At 58.0% G+C, this 27841-nt stretch overlaps 2 protein-coding genes across 2 annotated transcripts; one reads left to right on the top strand and one right to left on the bottom strand.

The window, feature by feature from the left end:
- The first annotated feature begins 367 nt into the window (after window positions 1-367).
- Window positions 368-3073, top strand: ERMN (ermin). The gene is made up of 3 exons (XM_041409255.1): window positions 368-614; window positions 909-995; window positions 2486-3073. The coding sequence occupies exons 1-3, from the start codon at window positions 368-370 to the stop codon at window positions 2860-2862; spliced, it is 711 nt and encodes a 236-aa protein (XP_041265189.1). The 3' UTR covers window positions 2863-3073.
- Window positions 3074-6526: 3453 nt separating this feature from the next.
- Window positions 6527-25199, bottom strand: GALNT5 (polypeptide N-acetylgalactosaminyltransferase 5). The gene is made up of 12 exons (XM_041405414.1): window positions 25190-25199; window positions 17494-18283; window positions 16973-17410; window positions 13955-14121; window positions 13130-13249; window positions 12670-12805; window positions 12204-12323; window positions 11718-11835; window positions 11245-11568; window positions 9146-9226; window positions 8474-8635; window positions 6527-6811 (listed from the first exon to the last, which is right to left on the bottom strand). Exons 1-12 carry the CDS (start codon window positions 25197-25199, stop codon window positions 6665-6667), a joined length of 2613 nt encoding a protein of 870 aa, XP_041261348.1. The 3' UTR covers window positions 6527-6664.
- Between the last annotated feature and the right edge of the window lie 2642 nt (window positions 25200-27841).

Here is a 27841-nt window from a genome sequence, read left to right as displayed (position 1 = left end):
TGTCCCTGTGGCCAGCGGGGACACAAAGAGCCATTGTGCCCAGAGCACAAACTCCTGTTTATTCCCGAGGGGCTGACATGCCCGCAGCCCCGCTCTCCGGGCCAGCACAAAAGCTTCCTTGCTTCAGATTGTTTGTTTATGTAAATTATAATGGTGCGTTTAATTATGCAACGGGCAGAGCCTCGGCGACGAGGGAGGCGCTGACTGGGCTGGCAAGCCCCGGGCACAGCGGATGGGCACAGGGGACGCGCCAGGGCCACTCGCGCAGGGGAGCGGACCCCGGGGCCAAGGGGCGAGGAGCAGCTCCCCACCCCGGGGCAGGAGCGGGGCCCGGCACGGCACGGCCCGGCCCGGCACGGCCCTCAGCATGACAGAAGAAGCGCCCGCAGCTGCCTCCATGCCGGCGTGCAACGGGAGCCTTCCCCCGGAGGACGGCCCACTCCAGGTCATCGGCGGCCTCGAAGAAATTGCAAAATCTCTTGGGACAGTCCCGTATGCCAACGCGGAAATGAGCCCCGGCACTCTACCTGCAAAGGAAAATCTGGAGGAAAACAGAAATTCATTGCCAGAGGACATCGCTCCTGAGAATTTTGCTGGAGAGAAGCGATGCCAAGGTATCGTACGGGGCTGCCTGTCTCTGGGCGTTGGGAGAGGAAAGTTCTGCTTCATCTGTAGCCTGATGAATAACGGGATGTGCTGTGTGTTAGGGAAAATTCCTAATCCGTGGTAGCTGTAACAGTATTTCAGAATCTGGGACACATTTGAGGAAGGCAATGAAAAGATCATAACTAAAGAAATGAGCAATTCTAAATCTGCTCTGAAAACCTGCCGATCTGCAGCCATTAAAACCTGATTGTCACCGCTAATTGCTCCATCAGGCCATGTCTTGTGCTTTGTGTTTCCCAAAGAAAAGCGAGAGGAGAACGCTGGCACACCACAGCAGGGACCAGCGGATATCCAGGACGCAGGGACCAATGGCCAGGGATCAGAGGCAGGTAATGCAAAATGACATATGATGTGGGGTTTCACTGATGTGTACCAAAGAGACAATGCATGCAGGTGGTTATTATTTTTTTTAATTGGGTCAGACCCTTCTGTTCCAGAGAGCAGTGACTCATTTCTCACCTGTGAGTTGCTGCACCTTAGAAACCACGGCTGATCTCCTCCTGCCAGAGTTTCACAGATCTCATTGGCCATGGGGCATCCAAGCGTTGTGGGGTCTTCAGGCAGGAGGTCCCCAACAGCTCATGGGGCTGGGAGAGTCTCTGTCTTCTGCTCCAAGCTCAGAGGAGAACCTCGTGAGGCTGACACTGGCCACAAACCCCAAATCCTTTTCTGCCTGACTCACCAAGTGTTGAATCCCCCAGTGCCCAGGTATCCACATAAAATTGCCCTCCTCAACAGCTGTTCCTGGGTCTTGCTCTGCTCATTTCTGGGTGAAAATGGTGGAAATGAGCAGGAGCCAGGGCTGGAGCCTCAGGCACCTCCTGTGGTGAGCGGGGCTGCAGGGGGGTCACTGCCCTGGCCATGAGCTAAAAATGTACTGAGTATATACAGAAATGAACATATTTATTTCACTATGCAAACTGCAGCCACGTCTCCAAAAGGAGGAGTATTTTACGGTGTGTTACTGCAGGAGAACAGCCGTGTCTCTCCAAGGGGGGCTCTAGGCATTATTCCTTTCCTCATCTCCAGGCTCCTCCTGTCTCCTTGGCTTTGGCAGGGGTGGTTCAAGGGTGGCTGCACCAGGAGCTGCTGGTGGTGCTCTGCCCTCAGCTTTGAAGTGGGCTCTAAATGAGCCATGGGCTGTGCCCTGCAAGCAAAACCTGCTTCCATTAACAAAAGGAAAAATATCCGAACATTTGTCATGGCCAAATTAATATTTCATAGCAACTGCCTAGGCTGTGAGGAGCTGAATAGTGGTGGAGGCTTTCCCACTCAGAGCTGACATCCATATTCCAGCTGTGCTGCTTTAGGAGCACACAATAAAACCTATTAAAGGATCTCTCATGGGCCCCCTGCACCCGCCCTGCAGCCACGGCGCTTTATCTCCAAATTGCAGGCAGCTTTTTAGTACCCAACCAATTTAGTCTAATTAATACTCCGGACCCCACAGGCAAAACCTTGAATAGACCATTTGTTTCGACACTAAAGCATCATTAACCGCAGAGACGTGCCAAACAGGGCAAATGGGAGAGGGCCATGGCAGCAGGGGCGGCCGCTGCCGAGGGAGGGACGCGTCCCACTGGGGCACAGCTGGGCACTGCATGCGGAATGGCTCCCTTCCCTTCCCTTCCCTTCCCTTCCCTTCCCTTCCCTTCCCTTCCCTCGGTGGCAGTACGGAGGGAGGCACTAGAAGGGACAAGGGGGAGGCACTAGAAGGGACAAGGGGTGACTTTGGGAGCTGTCCCCAGGCCGTTCGGGGGCAGGAGCTGGCGGTGGCGGGCCCGCAGCCGCCGTGTCCCCGTGTCCCCGTGTCGCGCAGGGCCGGGTGGCACAGCGGGGACGGGCACGGAGGTCGCGGAGACCCCGCCGGGCAGCGCCGAGCCCAGGCCGAACGCGGCCGAGGAGGAGGAGGAGGAGGAGGAGGAGGAGGAGGAGGACACCGAAGAGGACGAAGTTCAGGTGATCGAAATGCAGAAGGAGAGCGGCGGCGCGCCCCGCCCGCAGCAGCCGGCCGGCGGCGAGCCCGCGGGCAGCCCCGGCCGCAACTCCCCGCTGCTGGAGCAGCCCGGCCTGGGGAAGAAGAACGACATCTCCAGACACAGCTATTCCAGGTACAACACAATCTCCTACCGGAGGATCCGTAAAGGAAACACCAAACAGCGGATCGACGAGTTCGAGTCCATGATGCACTTGTGAACTGAGGGGGAGTGCCTAACGCGCCGAGCCTTTGCTCTGGCTCGGTTTTATCTTCTCCCCCGAAACGTGTCTCTTCACACAACACGAGGTCACTGCTTTTCTTCTTTTTGTATATGATTTGTAATACACTGTGAAAATTTAACATCTTGGCTTTGACGGGGGCAGAGGCATCCATAGCGCAGGAAAATAAATAATCAGTTTGCTAAATACACACCCCCTGGATGTTAAGGTTATCCTCCTTTCTCCTCTCTGCCTTTATAACCGTGTTGAGAGCAGGAAAGGCTGGAGCTGGCTGGCTGCCCAGGCTGCCTGCCGTGCTGTAAGGAGCTGGCAGTGTGGCACTGTGACACTGCCAGGGCAGGGGCACCAAAGGGACAGCTGTGGCCACCCCTGCTCTGTTCTGCAGTCTGTCTGTGGTGCCCCTCTGCCAGCACTGCCTGTCCCAGCTGGTGCTGAGGTGTCACCAGGCCAGGGCCAGCTGTGGCCACGCTGCCTGCCCCGCCAGCCTGGGTGGCTTTGGGGCAGTGGGGCTGGTGACCAGTGCCACCTCCAGAGGCACAGCCCGGGGCTGGGCTGCAGCTCAGCTGGCACCCTGTGCCTGTGTGCAGCTAACAGGAACACCTATTGTCCCTGTGCCACCAGGTCAGACTCTCTTAGGTGTCCTGACTTTCATGCTAAGTTTAGGTGCAAAATTTTAAAGATTATTTTGCCAAAACCAGGTGAGTTTTAATCCATTATTTTTGTCTCACCTGGATATTACCCTTCTCCATTTTGAAAAACCTTTGTGTAAGCACCATGCAGTGGTGGCAATCTTTGTAAACTGTTTTACTCTAGATTTGTCTGGAGTTGGGACTTAGCTTTGCACTTGTCATCCCAGAAAGCATCTGGGAAAGCTGAGAACAGCTGGCAAGGGAGAGGAGGTAAGGATGGAGTTATACAGGGCCTTCTGCAGCCATAAGTGCCTTTTTAAGGATTAGTTTTACATCTCCAGCAGCACTGAATATCGCTTTGACTTTTCTTGTTCCACATAAAGGCAATTATTTATTGGCAACGTGAAAATAATACGGGGCAATTCTGCATTGTGCCAGCAGACATAGCCCTCATTGTGCCATTCACACTTGTTTGTTTGCTCCTTGGCCTGGGGAAGTTCTGAGCTTTGCTTGTCCCAACTTATACAGGGGGTCTGTTCCCTCTGGCAGCTGCTCGGGGGTGACACGGCCCTTGGGACGTGGCTGGGCAGGGCTGGAGCAGCCCGGGACCGGGAGAGGTGTGGGAGGGTGGAACGAGGGGGGCTTTGGGGTCCTGCCAACCCAAACTGCTCCGATTCCATCAGCGCCTGTGCCCGCTCCCAGAGCTTTCCGTGGAAAGGCTCCCCGAGGCTTTTGGAACCTTGGGCTGGCTTTTGGAACCTTGGGCTGGCTTTTAGGAACTCGGGCAGGCTTTTGGAACCTCGGGCTGGCTTTTGGAACCTTGGGCTGACTTTTAGAACCTTGGGCTGGCTTTTGGAACCTCGGGCTGGCTTTTTGCCTTCCGTGCAGAGCAGCGCTTGCTCAGCCGAGGGCCGCAGCGCCCTCTCCTGCTTTCCTGGGTTAAAAAAAGTGAAAAAATGAGAGCGCTGGGATGCTTGGCCCGGAGAGCCCTGCCCAGCCGGCCCGGCCCTGGGTGCGGTGCGGACAGCCGGGGGCTCGCAGCCCGAAAATCCTTTTTCTCCGTTTGTGCCGTGCCGGGTGCGGGCTGACGGCAGGGCGGCGGGAGGCAGAGCCTCGTGGGGTGTGTGGGTGACAATCACACCTGCAGCAGCTGTGGCTGCAGCGCCAGCTCAGCTCCCTGCAGCCAGCGAGGAGCCCGCAGCCAGCAGGGCTGGGCTTGGGGGGCTGGGCTTGGGGGCTGGGATTTGGGCCCTCCTGGGCGATGCTTCACGGCCCAGGCCGGCAGTAAGTCGGGAGGAGCCCCAGGCTGGTCCGATGTAACACACCGTGCTCAGAGCAAGCAGCTCCATCCATTCTCATTTATTTATTTATTTATTTTTTTTAACACCGGGGACAGCAGGGCCTGCTGTCCCCACCCCACACACGGTTCCCCCCCCCTCCCCGGTGGCTCCGCTGCTCCCGGAGCCTGCCGGAAAATGCTCTCGTTTCTGGAACACTGGGCTGACTGGTGCCGTCGGAATGCTCTCAGTACTGAGCAAGAGCAGGGCCGCTGCTCACTGCCAGCAGCCCCCGGGCACCCTGCAGTCTCTGAGCAAAGATCCAGCAGGGAAGTGAGCATTTACACGAGCGGGGCAGCGGCGTGCGAGTGACAGGGCTGGCGATGGGATGTGACCGTGACATATGACTGCCTGCTGCCTGCTCCGTGACAAGTGATTGAATGTCAGCAAACAGAATTTGATGAAATTCATGCTCCTGATACGAGCTGACTGCCCAAACAACGTCTGTGTCATTTTTCTGATGGTGACTGCGGGCTAGCTGCGCTGAAGGAGGGAGAGAAAATCAGGAAGACAGCTGGAATAGGAGTCAACTGGGAAAATCTGTCGGGCCAGTCAATATTTTGGCAGACTGAGCCTGTCAGATGCTGTCAGCGCTGATCCACCACGTCAGAGGCAGAGTGGTGCCGGGGCCCTGTGCACACCCAGGGGAGAGGGAGGGCTGTGGGGCAGGGCTGGGGGCTCGGCCGTGCCCACCTGAGCACGGTGCCTCGCTCAGCCCGGGTACCCCAGGGCTGGCTGGAGCAGCCCCTCAGCCCAGCACAGCGGGCAGGAGGATGGCACTGCCTCCCACTGCAGCCCCGGGAGCAGCATCCCCCAGCAGGAATTCCCAGCGGGAGCAGGGGTGGAAACCCTGCCTGCTGTTTACTCTGGATCTCCAACCTCGGCACACAGAATTTATTCTCCCATCAAATCCATCCCATCACTGACTGGTGCTGGATCTTGGAGATGAAGAACTTCACAGTACAGCCAACACTTGCCCGTGGCAGTGAGTCTGGAGGGAGTTTGGTGTGCAGAGCCTGGCTGTGCCGTGCAGCCTGGGCTGGGGGAGCAGCAGGGATCCTGGAGAGCCCCCAGAAAGTCACAGGGGCTGGGGGACAGGGCTGGGGTCCTGGCAGCCCCAGGGTGGGACAATCCTGGGAGGAGGACCTTCCAGGCTGGCCCTGGAGTGAAGCAGGATAAAGCCCTGGTTCCCTGCTCCAGCAGCTCCTCTCCCCAGCAAACAAAGCAAGGCACTTGTGTCCCTCTGTCCCCAGCACAGGGAAGGGCTGCTCCAGGCCTCTCCAGCAGCCCTGGGTGGGACTGACCCCCACCCACCTCCCACTATGAATTGTGGGCTCCATTGATGTGCAAGTGGTTCCTGAGAACCCTGATCCTCACCTTCACACAGCACGCCCCACAGGGAGGGATCCTGCAGCCAGATCCCTGCGGACACGATGCTGGATTTTTTTGATGCATTGATCAACAAACTTCCAGTTTCTGTGGAGGAATGAGCAGCCCAAATTGCTGGTTACAGACTTACAGGACTCTGGAAGTATTTCTGTAGGTTATGCTGCTGTTGGGGGGAGCTGAGCGATGTTTGCTTACAGTAGGATGGGGACTTCAAAAAATATTTCAATTTAATAATACAGAAAACGAGTTTATCCCAAAGTCTCCTGCAGAGAGGGAAAATAGTGCTGCTGTGTTCAGGCTCTGGGTGTTTGGATCCCTCCACGTGCAGGTATCACATCACACATTCCAGTTCCCCCTTGGTCAGCCGCGCCGATGTCCCCCGAGCCCGCGGTGACACCGTGGCAGTCGTGGTGCAGCGGGCTGCCCTCAGTCCGCGTGGTACCTGCTGAACTGCCACTTCTGGTGGGGGTTCCTGGGGTCACAGCCCTTCACCCGCAGCGCTCTGTACGAGGGATCCACCTCCAGGCACGCCGGCTGCGGGAGCTGCCCGTGCTCCGAGACCAGGTGGTGGGTCTGCAGGACAGAGAGGGGCTCAGGGGGCTGGGCCTGGGGGGCTGGGGTTTGGGGGGCTGGGATTTGGGGGGCTGGGGGGGCTGGGATTTGGGGCTCCTGCAGCAGCAGCAGCAGCAGCAGCAGCAGCAGCAGCAGCAGCAGCTCTATTTTCCCTCTGAGAAAGCCCAGCTCCTTACAGTGTGCCCTTTTTTGCTCATCCCTAACACCTGAGATATCTCTGCTGACTTACAGGGACTTGGGCTTGGGATCCAAGCCTGCAGCTGCTGCTGAGCCAGGATCACACCCAGCTGCCCAGTCACACCAGAGCAGTCCAGTCCTGCCCTGGCCTTTCCTTTGCTGGGAACAGAGAGATGAGCTCTCTCACTGTCTGTGGGGCAATTGCCATGTGGAGGGAGTCCCTCGGATGGGCTCTGCTCCACTGGGAATGTGCAGAAGAGACCGATTCTGTGTTTAGCTTGTGGCTGATGAACCTGGCACTGCAGGATGTGGGGTGACTCAGCCCTGGAGCCCAAGTGCTGGGGCAGGAGAAGAACAAAGAGTCTGAGTGACCTCCACCCTTTTGCTTTCCACATCTGCTTGGATTAACCCCTCCAAGCCCTGTGGCCAGCCAGGAGATGCTGCAGGTGCTGCCACAGGCAAGGGCCATTCCTGTGCCACTGCTGGCACTGCAGTGGTGCTCAGGAGCAGCTCGGTAACTCCGAGGTGAAACACTCCTGGTGTGATGTGTGCCGGGGGGCCTGGGCAGAAGCTGCACCTTTGTGCACACAGGGACTGCACTTCACATCCTTGGAAACACAATGCCTGATGTCAGGAGAGGGCAAAGTGCTGGAACTCCTTCAGGCAGCAGCCACTGAGCTCTCCTCAGACTCCTGTTGCTGGCACCAGTAAAAGGGCACCACCAAATCCATCTCAGCCTCAGCTGAGAAATCAGGCTGCAACAGGAGACAAGACCTGGCCGTGCCCTGTGACAGCTCCCTGGGCATTTCTGCATATTTTTCACAAAGTGAAATGACAATTTCACAATTTTCACTAAGTGGATAAAATTTTTCCTGTATTTTTCCCTAAACACCCAATGTGAGCCTGTGGCATTCTGACATTCAACACTTTAGGCTGAAAAAACCAAAGGGCAACAGGAAATTGTCTGTATATTGAATGCTACATTTTTTCTTTCTTAAGTGAAGAGTGTTTTTGTCTCAACAATAGACTATGCCATTTCAGAGCATTTTGGAGAACTACTTGCACCAGGCTGACAGAGGTACAGCCATGGCTCTTTGTGCAGCACAGGCAATTAGTGTAAGTATCCATTCTTCTCCTTTCCATCAGTGCTGCCTTTAAAAACCCCTGTGAGCCGAGAGCCAATCGATGCTGGCTCATCTCCCTCTAAGTGCTATTGACGGTTTCTGTGTCAGACAGGCTCTCTGGGCTGTCTTGTAGCTGCTGCTGTGGCTGTGGCAGTGCCTGCGTGTCCCCAGCCTGGCAGCCGTGCCGGGATGCTGGGCACTGGGACGGACACAAGCCCTGGCAGAGGGGCACGAGGCCAGCACCTCTCTAGGGGACGGGTGGCCTTGGCAAAGCTGGCAGCAGAGGGTGGGGTGTCCCCGTGCCAGGCTGTGCCCCTGTCAGTGCTCTCCTGAGCCCTCCTGCCCCCTGAGCATCACTCACCAGCCCCGGCTGGACGGTGGCCAGCGACCTGTGGAGCCAGGCCAGGCTGCGGCTCCTGCCCTGGCAGCGGCGCAGGCCCACGGCTCCCACGACGCCAGCCGGGGCCAGGCACAGCTCTCCGTGCTGGACCAGCCTCAGCCAGGTGTAGTTGAACTTCTGGTGCTGTGGGGAGACAGCAGCAAGAGACACGGCCCCATGGCAGGGCTGGCCACAGCTGCTCTGGGCACCTGTGCCAGGGCCTGCCCCGTCCCCCAGCCAGGAATTCCCAGTTGCCAATATCCCATCCATCCCTGCCCCTGGTACTGGGAGCCATTCCCTGTGTCCTGGCCCTCTGGGTCCTTCTCTGGCCCTCTCAGAGCCTGGGCACTGGACGGGCTGTGAGGTACAGCTGGATGTCCAGCAGCTGCACACGGATCACAGGCTGCTATTTAAATCTTTCTCTGTCTCCATGGGCAAGCTCACAGCTTTATCAAGCTTTCCTGACCAGCTGAATTTGCTGTTTCTGACACTGTTGCTTGGCCACAGGCCGTTCCTGCCCCTTGCTGCTCCCCGGCACAGCCTGGCCGTGTCCCCGGGTGGGAAGGGCTGCGTTGGCTCCGGGGAGGGGACAGGTCACCGCGGGGAGGGACAGCAGCTCCCTGGCACACCCGGGGGCGTGCAGCCTGTCCTTACCGTGCTGTTAACGTCACACTCCTCAAACGCCAGGCTGGTGCCTTCCACAGCGATGCACCCCGCCAGGGCCACGTTAACGAGCTGGGAAACAGCAACAAAATGCAGATTTAGACAGAAATTCCCAGGACGGGGGAGAGGATGTTACACTGCACTGAACCTGCTGCGCTCACGGGTCTCTCACATTAACACCGTCCACATAACGAAGGGAGGCAGAAAAGAGTGTTCCAGGCCAGGCTGGACAGGGCTTGGAGCACCCTGGTCTGGTGAAAGGTGTCCCAGCCCGCGGCAGGGGATGGAATAAGCTGAGCTTTAAGGTTCCTTTCCACCATTCTGGAATTCTGTGTGGTGGAGGAGGAGAGCCTGACCCGGTTTCTCTCACCTCTTGCTTGCGCCAAGCAAGAGGCTTGTGCAGGCAGCATTGAATCCAAAAGGGCTTTAGAGTGCTCTCTGCCCGCTGCCCCCGGCGAGGCGCGGGTTCCGTGCCCGGAGCGGGGCCGCTCCCTCCTCCCGGCCCCGCAGCGCCGGGAACGCGAGCGGCTGCTGCGCTCTGCTGGCGGCGGAGCCGTGCTACAGACCCTGTTCCTACAGAGCCCGACCCTGCAGACCCTGCACCTACAGACCCCGAACCTATAGACCCTGCACCTACAGACCTGTTCCTACAGACTCTGCCCCTACAGACCCTGACCCTGCAGACCCTGCACCTACAGACCCCGAACCTATAGACCCTGCACCTACAGACCTGTTCCTACAGACTCTGCCCCTACAGACCCTGACCCTGCAGACCCTGCACCTACAGACCCCGAACCTATAGACCCTGCACCTACAGACCTGTTCCTACAGACTCTGCCCCTACAGACCCTGACCCTGCAGACCCTGCACCTACAGACCCCGAACCTATAGACCCTGCACCTACAGACCTGTTCCTACAGACTCTGCCCCTACAGACCCTGACCCTGCAGACCCTGCACCTACAGACCCCGAACCTATAGACCCTGCACCTACAGACCTGTTCCTACAGACTCTGCCCCTACAGACCCTGACCCTGCAGACCCTGCACCTACAGACCCCGAACCTATAGACCCTGCACCTACAGACCTGTTCCTACAGACTCTGCCCCTACAGACCCTGACCCTGCAGACCCTGCACCTACAGACCCCGAACCTATAGACCCTGCACCTACAGACCTGTTCCTACAGACTCTGCCCCTACAGACCCTGACCCTGCAGACCCTGCACCTACAGACCCCGAACCTATAGACCCTGCACCTACAGACCTGTTCCTACAGACTCTGCCCCTACAGACCCTGACCCTGCAGACCCTGCACCTACAGACCCCGAACCTATAGACCCTGCACCTACAGACCTGTTCCTACAGACTACAGACCCTGCACCTACAGACCCTGTTCCTACAGACCCCAACCCTATAAACCCTGCACCTACAGACCCTGCATTCACAGACCTTGTTACTACAGACCCCAACCCTATAGACTCTGTTCCTACAGACCCTGCACCTACAGATCCTGACCCTGCAGACGCTGCACCTTCTATAAACCCCGCACCTACAGACCCTGCATCCAGAGACCCTGTTACTAGAGACCCCGACCCTATAGACTCTGTTCGTACAGACCCCGACCCTGCAGACCCTGAACCTACAGACCCTGCACCTACAGACCCTGTTCCTACAGACCCTGTTCCTACAGACCCCAACCCTATAAACCCTGCACCTACAGACCCTGCATTCACAGACTCTGTTCCTACAGACCCCGACCCTACAGACCCCGCACCGTGACCCCGTGCCGGTCCCCGGGCCCCTTCGAGCGGTGCTTGCAGCACGGAGGGTTTCTCAGCCAGCCCTTGGCACAGCGTGTCCCGGCACTGCCGTGCGCCCAGCTCGGCTCTCCAAACACCCAAGCAGGCCCCTAGAGGGAAGCTATCCCTTCTGTCCGTGACCTATTTCTTTACAAAACGCCCTGGAGTGCAGAGCTCCGTGCCGTATCGCACACCCGGAGCTGCCGAGGGCGCGGGAGCTGCAGCGGCGGCGGGTGGGCACTGCCCGGGCACGGCCAGCCCCTGGCTGACCAGAACAGCCTGGGGACCTACCAGCCCGCTGGCTTTAACCAGTGGAGCTTCCAGGTCCGGGTACACGTTCTCCAGGTACCAGTGGAAGCTTTTGCAGCGGAGCTGCTCCCGCAGCCGGATCTGCTGGCTCAGGTCGCCGACATCCACGGCGCTGTGCAGCAGGTGATAGGCATGGCCGTAGAACAGCTCCTTGTACTCGTCCAGCCACACCTCTGCCACGCGGGCCAGGTTCCTCTCCACCGTCCTCACACGGTCTTTGGGGAAGGAATAAGGATTGTCATTCCTGAAAACGTGCCCGACTCTGGAGCACGGAACTATCTCGATCTCTCCTCCGCACATCCAGACCTGAGGAACAGAGGTCACGGATAGACACGAGCTGAGGGGGCGCTGCCTTGTGCAAGGCAACAGAGGCAGAAGGCCAGGTGCCCCGGGACGTGGAGCTGTCCCTGGGGAGCCCCTGCTGGCAGGGGTACAGCGGTGTGGCAGTGACCTACCTTGAATGAAAGCTCCATATTTTCCCCTCCCCAAACATCCAGTCCTGGGTCGTACATTCCCAACTCAGAAAAATACTTCTTATCGATGGAGAACAGGCCGCCTGCCATGACGGGGCACCTGGAACAGAGAGGCCACACGGTGTGACAGAGAGGTGTTTGGGTGGCCTAAAGCTGTAACGGGGCAGGGAGGGGAAAGGCAGTGAAAGAGAGGCACTGAAGAAAGAAAGGCACTGCCAAGAAAGGCAGTGAAGTGTTCTCCTGGCTGACATGCCAGCAGTGCCATGCAGGGGAAGAAAGGCTTCCTGGACTTTGCCCATGCCTGATGGGGGAATTGCCTGTGCCTCACCTGTCCTGGAAAGCACAGGAACAATACTCGGCCACAAAATAACAACATTTGGCCTCAAAGGAGCCTCTGCTGCTAAATTATTACCAAAGGAACAGGCTGGTTTGCAAAGCTCTCACATTTCTTTTTTTTTTTTTTTTTACCTTATTATATCAGTTTCCTTGATCTTATTTTTCTCAATGACCTCTTGTGGAATCTGCCTCCATCCAAAATTCATTGGCCAAGTAAAAATCCCACGCTGGAAGTTGTCCACGGTCATGTAACTAAACAGAGGAAAGATGGGGCTGACTAATTCTGAGTCACATTCCTGATTGAAATGTCACCCCTAATGAGAGAAGATGAATATCTGTAAGTAATTAAACCAGGACTTTAACAAATTTCATCAGGAATCCTCTTCATGCACTAAAAATTGTGAAAAGGCAAAAAGGGTGTGTGACAAACACGGGCCACATCCAGAGGCGCCGTTAATTCCAGAGCAATTCTCTGCCCCGTGGGAAGCTCTGCGGGCGGGTGGGGGGTCTGGACTCACGGATGCCGGCCTGCTGGCGGTGCCAGGCTGAGCTCAGGACACAGCCTGGACGGGGGCACGGCGGGGACGAGCGGCCTCACCTCATGTCCTTGTCGCTGATGACCTCGATGACGGGGCAGGCCACCTTGGTGCGGCGCAGGCGCACGCGCTGCAGCAGCGGCTCCAGCCAGCCCACGTTGCACTCCACGTGCGAGTCCAGGAAGGTCAGCACGGCGCCTGCGGCACGGGTGGGCATGGTCAGCCTCGGGCATCCCAACCCTGCCCTGCTCAGCAGCCCCTGGTGGGCTCGGGGTGCTGCTGACTGTGCCCTCCTTGGCTCCCAGACCTGCCCAGCCACAGCCAAGAGTGTTTTTCCCTGCTTGGCAGGGCGGCTCCTGGCAGAAATGGCCATTTTGGTGCTGACACAGCCTGGCAGGGACAGCTGGTGGGCAGGGGCTGGAGATCGTGGCAAAAGGACACCCTTGCTGCACTGGGAGGGACTGGGAGGGGTGCCCAGCACCTCTGGGGTCCCCACAGGGCTGAGCTCAGCTCCTGTCCTACCTCTGGCGACCTCAGCTCCCGCCAGCCTGGCCCGGATCAGCCCGTGCCTCTCCCGGAGGCGCAGGATCTTCACCTTGGGGAAGCGCGACATGTACTCGTCCAGCTGCTCCTTCAGGTACTCTGCGGGGGGACAGAGACCACCTCAGCCACTGCCGCCGCCGGCACGCTGAAAAGCCACAGCAGGTTTTCCCTGGAAGCGCCTCCGGGCACGCCAGGAGCTCAGGTCTGTGGGCACAGCTCCTCGTGTGAGCTCTGAGCCCACCTGAGACAGCGCTTTCCTGAGAAGCAGCAGTGGGGAAATTGCACCACTCCTCGATTTTGGAGGGCTGAGCCCAGCAGAGAGTGGAGGCATCACACTGCAGGGGCTGGGTGCCAGCTGAAATGGTGATGGAAGGCCCCGTGCAGCGCAGATCCCTGCTCAGCACTGCTCCCACTGCAGCTCCCTGCCCTCTGAGCCACCCCGGAGCGTGTCCCCTGCACTGGGAACACAGGACACTGCCTGGGAGCTGCGCACTGGGGGCTGGGAGCATCTCCTGATCACACAAGCCCTTGAGCCAGGACTCCCCAAAGATGAATGGGCCAGGCAGGACGCAGCTCCCTGGTGCTCCTGGAGCTCCAGCAGCCTCTGCCTTCATCCCCCACAGCCAGCCCCAGCACCCCCCTGTCCTCTGATCACCCCCAGCCCCAGTGCAGGCCAGGGACGCACTTCAATACAGCAGGGCAGAAAATGTGATTCTCTCCTAGCTGGAATTGAATTACAGAGGACAAATTGCATTTTGCCCTCAAGTTATATTGGTTTCATAAAGGCACAGAAGCTTCGCCTACCCTTGGTGCTGAAGTCGTCCACCAGGATGATCTCCTCGACGAGGTGCGGGGGCGAGCGGCCGAGCACGCTGTGCACGGAGCGCAGCAGGGCGGACCACACCTCGTCCACAAAGCACATGATGATGCTGGTGCTCGGCAGGTCGTCGTGCACCTGCTGCTCAGAGCACCTGCAACAGCAACACAGGGTCCAGCTGGTGGCCAGGCACGCTCCTGGAAATCTGCAGGTGCTCCTGGGAAAGTGTGCAGGGAAGGGGGAAATGCCCAGCATAGGGAGGGAAAGCCCTGCAGTGCTGGGAGGGGAGGGGGGGCCCCACACACAGCCCCAGGGCCCCCCTCATGGGCAGCCCCATGGGTCGGGAGGGACTCACTTGGTTCTGACAGGAACCTCTTTGGAAGGAAATGTAGAGGTGTTTCAGGGCTTTGCAGTTAATCAGAAGTGCTCTGGCTAAGTGAAATTCACCCCAGAATTACTCTGTGTCGCAACGCTTGAGATGTGTCTGTCTGTCTCAGGGAGGTCAGTGGGCAGAAAACACCAAAAAGTCCATTTTGGATCCAGTCCTGCCTCACCAGCTGGTGAGCAGAACTGGGTCATGCCCTCTTTGTCCTTCACCACAGAATCCTGGAATAGTTTGGCTGGAAGGGAACTCAAGGCCCATCTCCTTCCAAGGGCTCCCATGGAGGGACACCTTCCACTAAACCAGGTTGCTCAGAACCCCATTCAGCCTGGCCTCAAACTTTCAGGGACAGGGCAGTCACAGCTTCTCAGGGCACCCTGTGCCAGCGCCTCCTCACCCTCACAGGGAAAAGTTCCCTCCCAATATCCCATCCATCCCTTCCCCCTGGCAGTGGGAGACCAGTGCTCCTTGTCCTGGCACTCCAGACCCTGACCCACAGTCCCACTTCATCTCTCTTGGAGCCCTCATGCACTGGAAGGGGCTCTAAGGTCTCCCTGGAGCCTTCTCTTCCCTTTCTCTCTCAGGACTCCTGATCCAGGCTCTGCAGGGAGTGCTCCCCAGGCTCCTGCCCACCACACTCCTCCTCAGGTGCTCTCCCCCACACCAGGCACACAGTGCCAGTGGAGCTCCAAAAGCAGCGAGCACTGAGCACGGAGAGGCACGGACTGCCCACATCCCAGTGCCTAGTGCAGTGCTCCGGTGTCCAAACTGGGACAGACTGGAATAGACCAAAGAATCATTGTTGGCTGCCAAGAGCTGCCACCAGCCCCTGCCCTGAGCTGGCCCTTACAAGCTGGCTGTGCCAGTGGGCCAGGGACAGAGCCTGCACAGGCTCCTGGCAGAGCCAGGGAGCCCGGGGCAGCTCGGTGCCCCGTGGCAGCCGCTGACATCCCCAGGGACTCGCCCTGTTTGGCCAAGGTGTTCCCGGTGACAGCAAAGCGTGTCCCCCTGGGCAGGTGCGTCACTGCCGGAGGTTCTTCCTGCTCTGCAGCCCCGGGGCTGGCTTTGTGCCACCGTGGCTCAGGTCCTGTGCGCTGGTGGCTTCTGGAGGTGGCGTCAGGGAGCAGCCCCAGCTGTCTGCCCTTTCCCTGCTCCGTTCTTGCCGTGCAGGTCTCAGCCAGCACCAGCAGCACGGGGCAATGTCTGCACGGTGCTGTGGCACGGGGACACTCGTGGCACAACTCCCAGCCCACGTACCCCTCCCTGCTCTGTGAGTGCGGGAACAGGGACATGGGGGGGGTCTGCACGGGGCAGGTCCCTCAGCTGCCAGGGGCTGAGAGGTGTTTGTGGGAAGGGCTGAGTGCAAGAGAGGAACCTGGCACTCACCTGAGCAGGCACCTTCCCTCCCTCCCTCCCTCCCCGCAGCTGTCACAACCACAGAATGGCTTCGGTTGAAAAAGAGCTTCAAGTCATCAAGTGCAAGCATCAAGCCAGCGCTGCCGAGCCCGCCTGGCACGGCAGCTCAGGACGGGGCTCCCCAGGCTCCCGTCCTTCTGTCGGCCAGGCGCTGCCCTGCCTTGCCCTGCTCTCCTCTGCCGGCAGGGAGAGGCTCTCTGGGAGCGCAGGGCTGAGACCTGCGGGGTCAGTCACACGTCTCGGGGTGACGGCTGTGGCTGTGTGACACTCCTGCAAAGCCAGGCTCCACGTCCCCCCCTGCACGTGCCCACGGAGCAGAGTCCCCGGGCTGCCTCTGCAGTTTGTGCCTGCTGGATGGTGCCAGCACTCAGCTGTCCCCCGCAGGCTCTGTGGGCCACAGCAGCTCCCTGGCCGGCAGGGTTGGGGTGTCTCCCTCGAGGGAAGGGCCATGGCAGCCTGAGGTCTGGGCAGCGGGGCTCCTGCTGCCCTCACACACCCACGGGAACCAACCCACGAAATCTGACTGCTCAGAGCTGCACCTCACACACCAGGATATCAGAACAGCACCTGACCCACCAGGATATCACAACAGCACCTGACCCACCAGGATATCACAGCTGCACCTCACACACCAGGATACCAGAGCTGCACCTGACCCACCAGGATATCAGAACAGCACCTGACCCACCAGGATATCAGAACAGCACCTGGCCCACCAGGATATCAGAACAGCACCTGACCCACCAGGATATCAGAACAGCACCTGACCCACCAGGTGATCAGAACAGCACCTGACCCACCAGGATATCAGAACAGCACCTGACCCACCAGGTGATCAGAACAGCACCTGACCCACCAGGATATCAGAACAGCACCTGACCCACCAGGATATCAGAGCTGCACCTGGCCCACCAGGATATCAGAGCTGCACCTCACACACCAGGTACAGCATCCCAAGGCACAGAGAGGCCCGAGCCCCATCACCTGTGCTGGCTGTTCTGTCCCCTTGGGCAGCTGGGCTCAGTGCAAACTTCACACAGTTTTATGTTTAACAACAGGCTGCTCTGAGCTGGACAGGCACAAGCCATCTGACAGGGAGCACGGCTGAAGCGGAGGGCTTGGTGTGCCCCCAGCATCCCTCCCCAGAGCCACGGAGCCATTCCCAGGGCTCAGCCACGGGGGTTTGTGCAGGGGGAGCAGATCTTACCCGGCAGGCCTGGTGTCTGCGATGGCTCGATCCACAGGGATCAGATCGCTGAGGTAGACATTAAAGTTTCCTTCTTTCCATCTGCTTTTCGCTTCTTCTTGTTTATCATCAGGGACAACAACAGGGTGTCCAAACTGGCCGGGAGCTCGGGGGTCTCTTGGGGCGAGCGTTGCATCCATGGACAGGACTCTGTGCATTCCCGGGCTGCCCCCTGCTTGTTCCTGCCCATCCTGGCCAGTCCCAGCAGCTGTAGGAGCTGCTCCCCCTCGCTCCTGCCCATCCTGGCCAGTCCCAGCCGCTCCAGGAGCTGTTCTCCTCCGCTCCTGCCCATCCTGGCCAGTCCCAGCCACTCCAGGAGCTGTTTCCCTCTGCTCCTGCCCATCCTGGCCAGTGCCAGTCACTGTAGGAGCTGCTCTCCTCTGCTCCTGCCCGTCATCCCTATCCCCATCCCCGGCTCCATCCCCATCCCCGGCTCCATCCTCATCCCCGGCCCCATCCCCATCCCCGGCCCCGGCCCGCGCCCCGCCGCCTCCCGCAGCAGCCGCCCGCTCGCCTCGCCGAGCGAGAGGCGGAGCGCGGCCATGTCGAGCAGCACCCAGGCCACCGAGGCGGCGAACACGAAGGCCAGGGCCCGCCCGCTGCCGCGGAACAGCCGCCGCAGCCCGCTCATCCCGGGCGGGCGCGGGAGCCCCGGGCCAGCGGAGCGGGAGGCGGGCCGGGGATGGGGCCGCTCCTGCCCATCCTGGCCAGTGCCATCTGCTCCAGGAGCTGTTCTCCTCCTCTCCTGCCCATCCTGGCCAGTGCCAGCCACTGTAGGAGCTGCTCGTGGTGTCGTACCCAGCGCCCGGTTCCTGCCACCCACGCCGGTGGCCCCAGCAGTGGCAGTGGCAGCGTGGGCACCGCCGCTGCTCTTGTCAGCAAGTTCTTTGTGCTTTCCAGGTCTCCCTGTGGCGTTCCCCGCAGAGTGGGGCCCACGGCGCGGGGCTGCGGGGCTGGCGAGGTTCATCCCCCGGTTGCTAATGAGGATGAAGGGAGTTTCGGGGGGAGTTTCTCCGCGTCCCGTGTTTGTCTCCTCTGCTGCAGGCTGGGCTGCGGTCCCCGCATTCCGGGCTGCCGGGCCGGTGGGTCCCGCCGTGCCGGAGGGGCGCTGCTCGCTGTCCCGGGCCCCGGGCAGCGCCGTGCCCGTCCCGCGGGGATGGGGCCGGGACGGGGCTGACCCGCCCCGCCCCGCGCCGGGACCCGCCCGCGCTGGAACCCGATCCGGGACCCGCCCGGCCCCGGCCGGACATCCCGGGGGGAGCGGGGCTGTGCCTCGGGGGAGGGAGACAGCACGGGGGACGGGTGGTGTGGCTAGGGGGGGCACATCCCGGGATCAGTGATGGGGCTGGGGGCACATCCTGGGGATCACTGATGGGGCTGGGGGCACATCCCGGGATCACTGATGGGGCTGGGGGGTCTCTGCCCGGGTTTGTGCCTCGGGGGTCCCCGCCGGGGGCGGAGGGGCCGTGGCTCGGGGGGCCGTGCGTGTCCCTGCTCCACGTGGCAGCTGGTCGGTGGCTGAGCCGCTGCTGAGGACGTGGGTGTGTTCACATCCCGCTCAATTACAGGGCACGGGAGCCACGCTGGCGGACACGGCAGCCTCCGGTGGGCTGAGCCGGAGAACGCCAAGGAAGGAACCGGCGGGGAACCACCCTCCTGCTCCTGTTCGGGCTCCTGCTCCGGCAGGCAGGGACGTGGCAGGCTTTGCCGGCAGGGCTGGCTGTGCTCGCTGTTCTGGACGTGCAGACTGTGCCACCTGTCCTGGCTGTGCCAGCTGTGCCATTTGTGCTGGCTGTCCTGGCAGGCCAGGCTGCACTGGCTGTGGTGGCTTTCCAGGCTGTTGTGGCTGTCCTGGCTGTCCTGGCAGCTCTGCTGGCTATCCTGGCTGTCCTGGCAGTACCAGCTCTTGGGACATTCCTGGCAGTGCTGGCTGTGCCGGCAGTGCTGGCAGTGCCACCTCTGCTGGCTGTGCTGACAGTGCCAGCTCTGCTGGCTGTCCTGGCAGTGCTGGCTGTGCCGGCAGTGCTGGCAAGTGCCACCTCTGCTGGCTGTGCTGACAGTGCCAGCTCTGCTGGCTGTCCTGGCTGTCCCGGCAGTGCTGGCTGTGCCGGCAGTGCCACCTCTGCTGGCTGTCCTGGCTGTCCCGGCAGTGCCAGCTCTGCTGGCTGTCCTGGCTGTCCTGGCTGTCCTGGCTGTCCTGGCAGCTCTGCTGGCTGTCCCGGCAGTGCCAGCTCTGCTGGCTGTCCTGGCTGTCCCGGCAGTGCCAGCTCTGCTGGCTGTCCTGGCTGTCCTGGCTGTCCCGGCAGTGCCGGCAGCTGCGGGCCGGGGCTGTCTGCCGGCCCCAGGTGCTCCAGCCTGGCAGCTCAGGTGCGCTGTGCAGAGCATGCTGAGAGCACGCCAGGCAGCCCAGCGAGCCCGCTCTGTGTGGCTGCAGCCGTGGGCTCCCCCAGGCGTCAGTCCCGCGGTGTTCCCGGGGCTTGGCTGCCGCTGGGTGCGGGGACAGGCGGTGAGCCCCCAGGGAAGCTGCTCCTGCGGGACAGCCTGTGCGGGGCCGGGATGTTTGGGATGCTCCGTGCCGGGGCGAGCTGGCAGTGCCGGGACAGCCACGGCTGAGCCCCGTGAGGCGACAGCACCGAGCGGGCAGCCCCACACCTCGGAGGGTCTCTGGCACCCCACCGCGTCCAGCAGCGAGGACTGTCACCTGCGGGCACTGGCCGCTGACCTGCCGGGACCCCAGCGCCCAGGGCAGGGCAGCGGCTCCGGCCAGGGAGCGCCGGCAGTGCCCTGGGGACACGGGCACCGCCGGGACACCGGGCACGGCCGGGGCAAGGAGCTGTGGGATCGGGGGTGGGCTGTGGGCAGCAGTTCTGAGAAGTTCCGAGGCACCGAAGTGAGAGAAGAAAAGTCTGAGCTGGTATTTTGCAGCTTTACTAAACTTAGCTTAAACTCGCCTAAAGTCCTCTGGTATTAATAAATTTAATAGCAATGCACTGTTTCCAAATCCCAAAGCAGGAGATTTTGTTAAATAAAGGGCTCCAACCCACTGTGGTGTGTATGAATATTGCAAAGAAATAAGTGGAAAAAATTACATTAATATTCATACTTCAAAAAATTAGCAATATCAAAACCCAGCCTATGGTTACGTTGTGTGATGGAAAACAAAGGAAATGGTCATTCTGTTGTTTTTCCAAGGCTTTTCTTTGCCAAGCAAACTCCTTCAGACGTGGCAGGCTGTTCTGATTTCGGAGGACTTGCATGTGTGGATGGTGCCTGAGGACTCTCAGCAAGCAGGAGGGAAGGATAAGATTGCAAGAACTCTCTAAAGGGGAAAAAAAAAATGAGCAGCAGCTTGAGAGTAAGCAAGAGATGAACTTAAATGAAACAATCCCGTTTGTTTAGAAATAAAAGTTTGACGCACACGGTCTGTGCTTCATTCACCATGCTGGCACAATTTTTGCATTTTCGTTTGGATTTTCCCCTTGCTGGTGCTGACCCTCCCTGGGGCACGGCTGATCCCACTGCAGGCCCTGCCAGCACAACCCGGGGCCATGTTTTGGGGCTCAGCCCCGGGCACAGCGGGGCTCAGCACCCACACGGGGACACGGTGGCGTGTGCTGGGACCCCTGGAGCAGCACACTGGAGAGGAAAATGTCTTCCTCTGCCAGTGGGGCAGGCCAGCAGCCTCTTCCCGAATCCCTGGGCACAAGATCCAGCCCTGCTGGGGCGGGGAGAGACCCGAGTCTCCCCGCTGAGGCTCAGCCTCTCGCGCTGTGACAGAGTCGCCGCCGTCTCGGTGTGGTCAGGCACTCCCTCCCCACACTCTGCGCTTTGGCTCTCCTCCCTGGCAAGCACCAATGTTCCAGATAGCTGAACAGATTCCATGACACAAGACAGCTGCTTTTGTAGGGAGGAATTAATTTAATCGAGTACTCCGTCATTAAAATAATCTGACGCGTCAGATGGAAAAGCGCGGAAGCAAGCTTGCTCGAAGATGAAAACTCAACACTTTTTCAGCCAGAAGTGTCCCAGAAGATAAGGAAATGTTAATATAACTCACTCTAGGTCTCCAGATAGTATTTTAGCAGTGTAAATAATATATTGTCCAAAAAGAATTCATGAGGGAATGATCTCTTGCCAAAGCCTGGCTAGCTTGGTAAATTGTATTTCTACCACGGAGCACAAGAATCTCAGAATGGTTTGGGTTGGAAAGGACATAAAAGCTCATCCAGTTCCACACCCTGCCGTGGGCAGTCACACTTTCCACTGCCCCACTGAAGGAAACACTGAAGCTGGAGTACCCTGTCCCGCTGGGGTGTGTGGTGCTGTTCTGGAAGTCAGACTGGAATGAAAACGGAAACTGTGGAAGAAGAGTTTGCAGTCATGTTCTGCAGGAAAACCCCAAAGCTGTAGAGGCAGAAAGCTGGGAAATGCTGTGCAGTTGTGTGCCGGATGCTTAAAAACCTGAAGATGAAGAGACTGCAGTTGGCATTTCTATTTTGGAAGGTTTCTGGATTTTTCAGGTGACCTCGTTATCCCGGGCCGGGTGACAGCCCTGCTGTTGGATGGCTGTTTGCACGGTGCGTGATTGAGGGCAGCTCTCCCCAGAGCAGGGCTGGTTGCATAACCAGAGGCTGGAATAGCTGCTGCTGTTGGGGTTTGCTGTGGTGGTGCCTCTGGTGACTCTGCTGGAGCTCCCTGCCATGGCACGGGAGTGTGCCGGAGCGCCGCTGCCGTCGCCGGCACTGGAACAGCGGCGGGCACCCTGATTTGCATAGGGGTCATGTTTTGCTAATATGTGTCTTGTAGAAGCAGGCAGCATGTAAAAGAGGATGGTTAAAACCTGACCCAGCGATGTTTTTAAATTTCAAATTATGCATAACGTATGCATTAAATTAATTAGGGAATTCATTAAGAAGGGAAGAGTAAAGAAACTAGTGAGTAGTGTGCAGCATTAGTAATGTAAGCCATTTTCTATAATTGTTATATAGAATTTGTCTCATAATATTATCCTTTGATAAATTATTGCAGCATGATATGATATATGTAGCTTATTAACAGTTTCATTAATTACTATTAGAGCAAAGACACTGAAGTCTGGCACACACAGAACAAGTGCTGAAGCAGATGGTTGAAATTAGTGAAATGCAATTGGTTGCTGAACCCTTTTACCTAATTACATTATTACATCAAAACAGTAAAACCAAATTTGTCAAGCTGTCTGCTGAGCACTGGGACGTTTGGAGCAGGGATGGCCCTGGGCCGCAGCTCCCCACGGGGTGCAGGGACCCGGGGGCATCATCCCCCGGCTCTGGGGGCAGCAGCTCCTGCAAACCTCGATCTTGTCTCCCTCACTGCGCCCAGGTTAGTCTCGTATTCCTTTTCCTCCTCCTCGTTTCCCGCTCAGCTGTCCCAGGGCTGTGCAGGGAAGCAAGGCAGCAGCGCTCTGACCCGCTGGTTCCTTTATCAGGAGCCTCGCCGGGCTGGGTTCTGTCAGGGGGCATTGTCCTCCACGCCCTCACTCAGCACGTTTAGCTTGGGGATCACTCAGGCTGACTGACAGCAGCCCCTGCCCAGCAGCATTCCACAGCACCACCCTCCTTCCTCATCCTCCCTGAAGGCTTTTGTGAACAGGGTGAACCCTGAGCTGTTTTACCAGCCAGGCAAGGGCTGGGCTGCACGCATCCCTTCTCCCGCAGTGCTGGAATGCACAGCCTGGCCTCCCGTGGGACCTGGAGGAGTCTGGGGAGCGTCTCAGGCTCTGGGGGTCCCTGTGCAGCCCGGGCACCCCGCCTTGGGAGGGAAAGCCGGGTGTTCCCTGCGTGGTGGGGACAAAGCCGCGCTCCCCACTGCAGGCTGTGCCTTTGCCTCCTCACTCCCTGGCACGGAGCCTGCCGTGCTCCAGGTGGGCCAGGGCAGCTGGAGGCAGCTCTGGCAGTTCCCAAACCCCGTCATGCTGGGGGTGGCCTTGGATGAGCAGAAGGAGAGACAAATTGTGCAGCCCTAAATACAAAGCATGAAAAATCCGTAAGTGCTTCATTTTTGCCTGAGCAGCAGCAGGTGAGTGGGAGCAGCGGGGGAGTGTGGGGACTGAGTCACTGAAACAGGATTTCTTGTGCTTGGGACTTATTTTAATTATCCATACTGACAGTTTTCAGGAGATCTCACACCTTTGTGCTCCCCAGCACTGCCCTTGGGCACCAGTGTCCATGGAGAAATGAAATGGATGGGGACAAATATTTAACAGGGCCTGTTGTGACAGGACGAGGGAGAGGAGCTTAAAATGAAGGAGGGGAGATTTTGTTTAGATGTAAGGGAGAAATTCCTGGCTGTGAAGGAGGTGAGCCCTGGCACAGGGTGCCCAGATCCCTGGCAGTGCCCCAGGCCAGGTTGGACACTGGAGCTGGAGCAGCCTGGGACAGTGGAAGGTGTCCCTGCCATGGCAGGGTGGCACTGGGTGGGCTTTAAAGGTCCCTTCCAGCCCAACCCATTCTGGGATTCTTTGGGGTGAGGGCAGTGTGTCCTCCTGCCAGAGGGACAAGTGAGCTGGGGATGGCACTGCCTGTCCCTGGGAGCTCTGCCAGCGTGGAGCCAGAGTGGAACCAGCGTGGAGCCAGCGTGGAACCAGCCTGGAACCAGCGTGGAACCAGCGTGGAACCAGTGTGGAACCAGCGTGGAACCAGCATGGAACCAGCCTGGAACCAGCGTGGAACCCGCCTGGAACCAGCGTGGAACCAGCATGGAACCAGCCTGGAACCAGCGGTGGAACCAGTGTGGAGCCAGCGTGGAACCAGTGTGGAACCAGTGTGGAACCAGTGTGGAACCAGCCTGGAACCAGTGTGGAACCAGCGTGGAACCAGTGTGGAGCCAGCCTGGAACCAGCGTGGAACCAGTGTGGAGCCAGCGTGGCAGCTGCAGAGCAGGGACAGCGGCAGGAGCCGTGGGCAGGGCCGGCTGTGAGCAGCCCAGGGCTGCTGAGGAAGGATTCCAGCCAGGAGCACCAGTGCAGTTCTGCCCTGTGCACGTACAGCAGGGGACACAGACCATCATGAGCCGCAGAGAAATGCAATAAAATAGCTTCTGGTGCTCTGTGGAGGGAGCAGCAGGGGCTGATTAATGTGGGGGCTCTCTGTGGCAGGAGGTGATGGGAGGGGGCACACTGCCCTCACCCCCACCCCGTGTGAGGCTCCCAGTGCCAGGGCTGGCAAAAAGGCTGGGAAAGCCTGGGTGAGTGCAGCTCACCCAGTAAAGCCTCTCTGGAAATATTCCAGTGCTATTTGTGATGCTTGTGCAACCGAGCAGGCACTTTTTTTTTTTATTTCTATTCCGCAGGAATTAAATTAATTTTAGAAATGGCACTATAACTATTTTCCTGCCTCGGGGACCATTTGTTTTAAAATCATAAAAGACTTTTATATGACACTGCACTGACATTTGATGTGAATAAATTAAGGGAATTAGTACAAAACTGCTTTCTTTCTCTGGAACCTCCCAGCACATCTCTGCCTGCACACACGGAGGCTGAGGGTGTGGGCAGGCCCTGGTGTTGGTACCCACAAAGGGATGCAGGTCCAGCTCTCTGACAGCTGCAGGAGGGTCACCCCCCTCAGGGGGGTGACCCCTCGGTAAGTCCCTGCTGTGCAGTGGCAATCACGGATGCACAGGATGGTTTGGGCTGAAAGGGACATTAAATCCCATCCCATCCCACCCTGCCATGGCAGGGACACCTCCCACTGTCCCAGGCTGCTCCAGCCCCAGTGTCCAGCCTGGCCTGGGGCACTGCCAGGGATCCAGGGGCAGCCACTCTGGGCACCTGTGCCAGGGCCTGCCCACCCTCACAGGAAGGATTTCCTCCTAATATCTAATCTAAATGTGCATTCAGACCTCAAGTGAGAAGCGTTAAGCCCTGGCTTGTTTTGCTCTTTCGGGGGAGCACTGGGTGCCCATGGTGTTTAACTCTCCACGTGCAGTGCCAGACAGGGGTGTCCCTTGGCTGTACCTCTAACTCCAGCTGTCCCCAGCTCTCTGGGAAGCCATCCCACTGGGTTTGCTCCAGCCCCACTGCTTCTGCTGATCCTGGGGGCAGTTAAATCACCTGAGCTCTGTCAGGAGATCGCGTCCTTTTTTGTGCTCTAACCCCACCATGTGATATTTAAGCAAATTGCATTATGCCATGATTACCTTCCTCCATGGGCACGTATAGTCAGAAGGGTGCAGGATGCAGAATGGAGGGATGCAGGGATACAGGCTGCAGGGTGCAGGGATACAGGATACAGGGTGCAGGGGTGCCAGATGCAGGGATACAGGATGCAGGAAGGGTGGGTGCAGGGTGCAGGGTGCAGGGATACATGCTGCAGGGTGCAGGGATACAGGATGCAGGGATACAGGGTACAGGGATACAGGATACAGGGATACAGGATACAGGGACACAGGGTACAGGGATACAGGGTGCAGGGTGCAGGGTGCAGGGATACATCCAGGACACATCCAGAACCATCGAAGCAGAGCAGCTGGGGGAGGGCAGCTGTCAGCCCTGTGGAGGGACCTGGGGGGTCTTAGGGCCACCACCCCCTGTGCCCTCCCTGGCCCTCTGGCCCGGGGCTCGTGGCAGTGGTGGCAGTGGTGGCAGTGGTGGCTCTGGTGGCTCTGGTGGCTCTGGTGGCCGTGTTGGCTTTGGTGGCTCTGGTGGCCGTGCCCCTTCACCACCCCATGCCCACGGGAGGTGATGCCAGCAGGTCCTGGAGCCCAGACAGGAGGTGCTGGAGCTGAGCTCGTTGGCTTCCCCCTCTGTCATCTCGTACTTGTACAGCAAAGTGCTGTTAATAATCATTTAAATGCTCTGGTGTCACTCACTGCTCTTTCTTTGTAAATGTTACTCATTTCATAAATAAATCAAAACCTGCAGACCCTGGGTTTTCAGAAACTTGAATGCTTTTGTTAAAATTGTATGAAGCAAATTCACAAACACATGATTTATATTATCTCAGTACAGCACAGGAGATGATAGAATATACTATTTAAATTAACTCCTCTCCCAACAAATGAAATCAATTCTGTTCTTGGGTTACTTTTCATCTGCCTTTTGTCTTGTTGCTGAATCTTTTCTGTTTCTTTCACTCATTCATCTATTGTGCCCTTTCCTTGATCTGATAGCATTAAACATATAATTAAGTCATAAAGGAGGGAACTGATGAGTATAGCAGATGGTAATTGCTTCCTACATTTGAATGAAATGATATGCATTGCTACAATTTACAGCTCTCGCCTCATATTTTATTCAGGAACCTTTTATCTCTTTTCCTGCAGAATTATTCTGCAATAAATTTAGACATCTTATCAATAGCTTGGGTGATAGTCACAGAAACAGGGGAAACTGAACTTTGTGCATCTTAATGTTTAAAATAATTTTCTACAATAATTGAATTATCCCCCAACAAACATCATAGCGAGAACCTGCCGGACCCGCTTGTTTTCCTTTTAAAAGCTCATCCTGTGATTAAAGAGAAAAATCCACTGGTGTAATTACACTTATGGAACGAGGAGGTGCAGGAGACTCCCGAAGCTCCATCTCCTGGGGGTGAGTTTGGATTTCCAGGAGGTGCCAGGGGAGCTGGGGCATCATTCCAGCATCCTGCGGGGTGCTCACAGGGCACTCCCTGCTCTGCCATGCTCAGAACTGGGGAAAAAAAATAATGTTTAAACTTATTTCCTCTGCAAACTACACCCAGCAGGGCCTGAGGGTGAAGGAGGATCTGTGGCCTTGGGTGAAGAGGGCTCCTTCTTCTGCTGGATTCTTTAGAGGAGGAGAATTTATAGCTCCCACGGAGAATGGCATAGGCTCCTGGCCATAAAAGTTCAGGTGAAGGAGGGAACGGGTGTTTTGGGGAAGAACACCCACATTTGGATACTGTTTGTTAAAGAGCCAGAGGGGTCAGGGGAGAAGCACTGGAGCAGAATGAAATCAGTTGAATTTAGCTACATGGAGAAGCTGGGAGAAAAAAGAGGCACATTAAAAGGTAACTTTTTGGTTTTAAGTCTAACTTCAAGAGCAGGAGTCCTTATTCTACTTCTCAGTTTTTATTTTATCCCTTAGTTTTCATTATCTTATTTTTCATTCTATTTCTTGGGTTTTATTTCATTTGTTAGGTTTTCTTCAAGTCTATTCTATTTTATCCTGTTTTTCTTCTTCTTTTCTCCTCCTCTTTTTCCTCCTATTCCTCCTTTCCTAGCCATTCTCTCCATGGATGCCACTGTGTCCCTGGTCATTAGAACACAGACAGCTGCTGTCCTGGAAGGATGTGACTGGGGCAGGCTGAGACCTGCTGCCACTCGTGTCACCGGTGTGACCTCGGGATGCTGGTGTGGCTGAGGTCACGGATGGGATGGATGGGATGGGATGGGATGGGATGGATGGGGTGGGATGGGATGGCTGCCCGGAGCAGGGAAGCACTGGGGCACAGGGGCAGTGCTCCTGCTGCCCGCTCGGGATGGAAACGGATGAGGCCACACGCAGCCGTGGTCGTTTCTCCACAGAAGACTGTTCTAATAGCACAAAATGCAGCAATATTGGCAAGGAGCCGGTGTTCCTGTCATTTCCCCATCTTCTCCATCAGGTTCCTGCGGTGGTGCAGCAGAGCTGCAGCACGGGCAGAGCTCGGCGCTGCCCTGGAGCTGCAGCCTCGGGCCCCTGCTGGCTCTGCAGCGGCAGCAGGCGGCCACGGGTGGCCCGAAAGGAGCCCCCACAGCACAGCTCCCACCCGGGACAGGGCTCAGGGGGTGGGACAGGGCAACACCGGGAGGGGAAAGGCATCATCCACCCCCTGGGAAGGGAAG

This window comes from Onychostruthus taczanowskii, unplaced genomic scaffold, assembly GCF_017590055.1.
Source record: "Onychostruthus taczanowskii isolate IOZ18803 unplaced genomic scaffold, ASM1759005v1 scaffold10, whole genome shotgun sequence".
In the NCBI taxonomy this organism is placed as follows: domain Eukaryota; kingdom Metazoa; phylum Chordata; class Aves; order Passeriformes; family Passeridae; genus Onychostruthus; species Onychostruthus taczanowskii.
Note: the sequence above shows the minus strand (reverse complement) of the source record. Positions and strands in the feature narration are given on the sequence as shown.